The 5,700-nt window shown below is 32.9% G+C and overlaps 1 protein-coding gene across 1 annotated transcript; it reads left to right on the forward strand.

The window, feature by feature from the left end:
- The first annotated feature begins 285 nt into the window (after nucleotides 1-285).
- On the forward strand, nucleotides 286-5,429 carry LOC143066298 (uncharacterized). The gene is made up of 3 exons (XM_076239285.1): nucleotides 286-663; nucleotides 4,426-4,794; nucleotides 5,131-5,429. The coding sequence occupies exons 1-3, from the start codon at nucleotides 303-305 to the stop codon at nucleotides 5,310-5,312; spliced, it is 912 nt and encodes a 303-aa protein (XP_076095400.1). The 5' UTR covers nucleotides 286-302; the 3' UTR covers nucleotides 5,313-5,429.
- The last annotated feature ends 271 nt before the right edge of the window (nucleotides 5,430-5,700 follow it).

Genomic DNA, 5,700 nt, shown 5'->3' on the forward strand with positions numbered 1-5,700 from the left:
TTGTCATTAGAAATATTGATTACACAATTTACAGATCAGTTTTTTTTTTAATGTAGATTAGAATGTTGTTATTCCTATTTGAATGGTTTTACACTGGTCATATTTTGGGACCCTTTATAGCTTGTTGTTCGGTGTCAGCTAATGCTCTGTGTTGAAGGCGATGCTTTGACCTATAATGGTTTACTTTTACAAATTGTGTCTTGGATGAAGATTTGTCTCATTGACACTCATACCACATTTTCTTATCTCTAATAATGTGTAATGCCTTTGACGTCCAGCATAACGTCACAAAGCGTGTGTCCATGGATATTTTACCAGAACCTTCAACTGTCAAGATGGCCTTCAACGGTATTCCAATAATGCAGACGTCCTATGAAAGCGGCAACTGCGATTTCTGCAAACAAAGGAATGTTAAAGTTAAACCTTTGAATTGCAAAAGACATTTTTATTGCAGAACGTGTAATGATTTCTCCCCAAAATTTCAGAGAAAGGACTTTCAATGTCGAGCTTGTTCAGAAAGATTACAACAAATTACAGAAGATAATTTGAAGAAAGTAGATAACTTTCTTGGAAGAGAAACAGGAGGTTGTAAAATAAAAAAGGATGCGAACGTGAGCCTTGACGATGGAAGTTTTATAACATTCGACAAAGATAACTTAGAGGGTGAGCATTTACTTTCGGTATCTATGAACTCTCTTTTTTATAATCTGATTTATATTTTTCTTCCTTTTCTTCACCAATTAAAATGTAGAAATTCGGGAGCCATATACATGAAACAGTTACATTCTAAGTGCACCAGCCCAAGTTATTAGATGTTATATCCTTGTTTGTTTCTATGCCAACTCTAAATAAGGCTTATTTATTATTAATTTATTTGTAATCCTCCTCTAACCTTAGACAGTGTTGCGGCAGCATAACTAAAGAACAAAGTGTACAAAACAATAAACACAAATCAAATATGGCAACCACTGAATTACAGGCTACTGACTTAGGACAGGCAACGAGGTGAAAATTGTTTGCGGATGTCGAATTCCCCGCCTTACCTACCAACTGGAAATGACATAACTCCTCAATACAATTCACAGAAACAAAATTATAAAAAAAACCGACCATGCTTTGGTTTAATTATATTTTCATTTCCTTTCGTTTATTTTTTGTATTGCATGAAACTACATGATTTTATATAATAGTTTTGTTTAGGACGCTTACATGTTGTTATAGTTATTGTGAATAATGCAGTTCGCAACAGGAATCTGTTTTGTGGCTTAGTTGTGTTTTGATAATAGACATTTATATTTATTGATTTCGGACCAGCCATACAAATATTTCGGACCTAATTTCTATTTCAAAAAACAACGGCAGACATTTACTGTTAACCAAGCTCTGTTCTTTACCTATAAATAAATTAAATAAAATTTTTAATCAAATCGTTCAAATTATAATGAATGGCATTAATAAATTATCATTAAACTGTTTCCCAAAATTAATCGCCCTGAAGATCATAAAAGACATTTTATTAAAATAAGGTATGTCAATAAAGGGTTTGATTGTAAATATTGTCGGTATTTTTAACGACCATTTTGTTAAAGACCAAATTCTTGGATATTTTGATAATACTGAACTCCCTCTTATTTGTTATATTTACACGAAATCTACCCGGAAATATGTGTTTAATTATGTAAAGATGTAAATATCAGTGAAAATACACCTATGTCATGTAATTGCAGTAATTCTGAATACACTTATGGCCCCATTTCGCACGTCATAACAGGAGACCTTAACATCGTTCGCGACCGAGAGTTAAAATCATTCCTCAGTAAAGGACCTAAATATTGTCCCCCGTCAATTATTAATTGGAATGAGTGTCGTAATATCATCCACGACTCACTCCGTACATACTGTTTGAAATGGGTAAAACGGGAAAAAACTGACAAAAAATATTTGGACTCTTTTTTTAATTCAGTAATGAAGATAGTTGATATTCGTATACAACATTTTAAAGAATATTTTACTTTTAACAACAACCATAAAACTCTATTTCGCGTATCAAACATAAACTAAAAGAACAAGGAATTTGTTTTTTGTCCCGGCTGATAAAGCTGGCAATGATATCATTATTGTTTGACGTAAATTTTATATTGAGGTTCTGCAAATGGAAATCACTAATTCACCAACATTCCAACTGACTTCATTTTCAGAAAACGACATATGTAACAAACATAAACTTTTAGCTACTTCTTTACAAGCAGAACCAAATACAACTTTGTACTGGCTTCCGAATCTTCACAAAAAAACCTTACAAATATTGATTTATTTCATCTTCAAGCCATGGTTCCACTACTAAATTGTCTATTCTACTTACTGGTACACTTGGTACCATAAAAAACCTGATAATAAATTGTTCAAATAAGGCCTTTGAAAATAGTGTAATTAATTACTTTTGGAGTGTCAAAAACTCGTTGGAAGTATTTGATAAATTGCATGCATATATTTGTGATTTTGAATCTGTTCAAAGTTTTGATTTTTCTACCCTATATACCACTTTGCCTCATATTCTTATTAAGAAAAATCACTTCACTAATTAACTGGGCATTTAAAAAGTCAGAATGTGAGTACATATGTTCAAACTCTTTTATGTCATTTTTTAGTAGCAATACACAAAAGAACTATTTTATTGGACATGCTTTGATACTTTATCTGCGCTTGAATTTTTTCTTGATAACATTTTTGTGTGTTTTGGAGATTCCGTATATCGTCAAGTTATTGGAATTCCAATGGAGACTAACTGTGCACCACTTATTGCGGACATGTTTTTGTATTGTTATGAGTTACAATTTATGACTAAAATTAGCAAAGACCCATCGAAACAACATTTGATACAAAAATTTAACAATACTTTTAGATATTTGGATGCTATATTGGCTCTCAATAATGACAACTTCAGTATATATACTAAAGAAATTTATCCTGTTGAACTTACTTTAAATAAAGCTAGTACTAACAATGACCACTGTCCTTTCCTCGATCTTGATATCTATATCATTAACAGGAAGCTTTATACAAAAATTTATGATAAAAGAGATGATTTTTCATAATTTCCTTTCGTTAATTATCCATTTTTAGATGGCGACGTTCCCTTGTCACCATCTTATGGTGTTTATATATCTCAACTTGTACGATTCCTTCGTGTTTGTAATAACGTATTAGATTTTAGCGAGAGAAATTTATGTATTACTGAAAAATTATTACACCATGGTTTTCGATATCACAAACTAGTCAAAACATTTACTTAATTTTATCATCGGTATAAGGAAATAATTCGTAAATATAACTCAACATGCAGACATCTTATACGTTCAGGTATTTCACATCCAATCTTTTATGGTAATATTCTTTACAAAGCACAGAAATGTCAGTACTCACCTCAAAGCTTACAAAACCTTTTAACAGACTTATTAAGAAGGAATATAGTTACGATACTGTTGTCAGGTCATTAAAGATTGCATATTGTGGCTTTAATATTGATTCACTTATAGGGTCTTTGCATCGGAACTTAACACATTTATTTAAAAAAAAAAAAACAGTTGTTGGCATGACACGGGTTAGGTTCTTCTATTATATTTTATGATAGTATGATACTAAAACCCTAACGGGAGGGATTGAGCCTGATATTCTTATGATGAAGACATAATCTTTCAATCAGTTTAATTGAGGTTCCGGAGCTAGCATGTCGGTTAACTGTCAGTAGTCTGTTGTTATTTATGTATTATTAATTGTCATTTTGTTTATTTTCTTTTGTTACATCTTCTGACATCAGACTCGGACTTCTCTTGAACTGAATTTTAATGTGCGTACTGTTATGCGTTTACTTTTCTACATTGGCTAGAGGTATAGGGGAGGGTTGAGATCTCATATAAAACATGTTTAACCCCAACGCAATTTTGCGCCTGTCCCAAGTCAGGAGCCTCTGGCCTTTGTTAGTTTTGTATGATTTTTAATTTTAGTTTCTTGTGTATAATTCGGAGTTTAGTATGCCGTCCATTATCAATGAACTAGTATACATATTTTTAAGGCGCCAGCTGAAGGACGCCTCCAGGTGCGGGAGTTTCTCGCTACATTGAAGACCCATTGGTGGCCTTCGGCTGTTGTCTGCTCTATGGTCGGGTTGTTGTCGCTTTGACACATTCCCTTATTTCCTTTCCCAATTTTATTCTTGTTTCTTATACTTATTCCCTGGGGAGAAGGATGCTCTTTAGCATTTGTTATTTTTTACACATCCGCAAAGACTTCTAAAGTATATTCCTTCACATCCACCTAGAATATAGTAAGTAAGTTAAACTTTACCGGAATACGATATATTTTATAAACATATTAAACATAAGCTCTAACAAGCTTTTTACTACTAAAATGTATTAAACATTACAGAGGAATCAGACGATGATGGGAATAACGATGAATGGGAACACTTACTACAAACAATGACTACAGAAAAACAGAAAAAGAAAGACAAACCAACTCATAAGAAGAAGAAAAAGTCTTTTAGACCTCTACAGCTTGTCCCAAGAGAAATGTCGTTTATGAAATTAGTTCTTCCATCTGCTACTTGTCGAAACGGTGAAAGGTCAGAAAAGATTAAAAATGGGAATGAAGCGACTGAGTGTCATTCTAAAGAGAAATTAATCTCTGAAGACAACGAATCACCGATAGACCAAAGTAAAATATCTCCAGAGGGATCAAGACCGAACACAGTTATGGATATCTTCCAAGAAGAACGTTGTACATCTCCGGTTAAAAGTAAGGACATTAAAATAATATTATCGAACTTTATGTTTGAATTTAGTTGATATTTTTTTCTTAGATTTGTAATTGAGATAAATTTAATTGTTACATATAGCTCTAACTTGCAAAGTTGTGCTTGTTTTAATTTGCGCCCCCTTAAATTTGCAAAACATGGGTTATTCTCAGCGCGATGTCTACATTGCACCAACGGTAGAAGAATATTTCGATAATTTTACCTCCAAACAAATTTAAAGTTTGCCCCCCCTTACCTAAAATTCTTCATCCAACATGGTGTCCGCTACTCAGGTTAATTCTATCTTATTAATGACAATAAACCCATATTTTTTTCAGCACCAAGTCGACCGAAGCCTAGTTGGGGGTGGATACCTAATTCTCAAATATTTACAGACACTGATGATGACGATGATACTATAGAACTAATCATCGATATCGAGGCTCCTCCAGAATCTCCAAGATCTGCTGATGAAGCAAACATGGCACCAATAGAAAGGGATTCATTTTGGAATTTCTAATGTTGGATTTCAAGATTTTGGGATGTTCTTTGTCTCTCCGGCGCATCTTTCTTCTAGCATGTTTGTCTTCTCTGTAGACAACCTTTGTTAAATTTTAATTACAACTTGTTCAATTTACAGTGATATTGTTATATCTATTTGATTCCAAAAATTATTGGTTTCATTCGTTTCCATTGAGTAGGATAAAAAAAATAGCTTTAAGATCTTCGTCAACGATACTGCAACCCAGGAATACAAAAATAATCAAAAGACATTCGATCGTTAATATATAAACTAGTCTTTAAAAAAGGCACCATTGGTCCAATGTCTATGTACGGAGTTCTTATAGTATTGTTTTCTGATAAAAACCGTCAATTCCAGGCAAAATAAAATACCCCACACACGCACA

The sequence above is a fragment of the Mytilus galloprovincialis genome, chromosome 3 (assembly GCF_965363235.1).
Source record: "Mytilus galloprovincialis chromosome 3, xbMytGall1.hap1.1, whole genome shotgun sequence".
Lineage (NCBI taxonomy): Eukaryota > Metazoa > Mollusca > Bivalvia > Mytilida > Mytilidae > Mytilus > Mytilus galloprovincialis.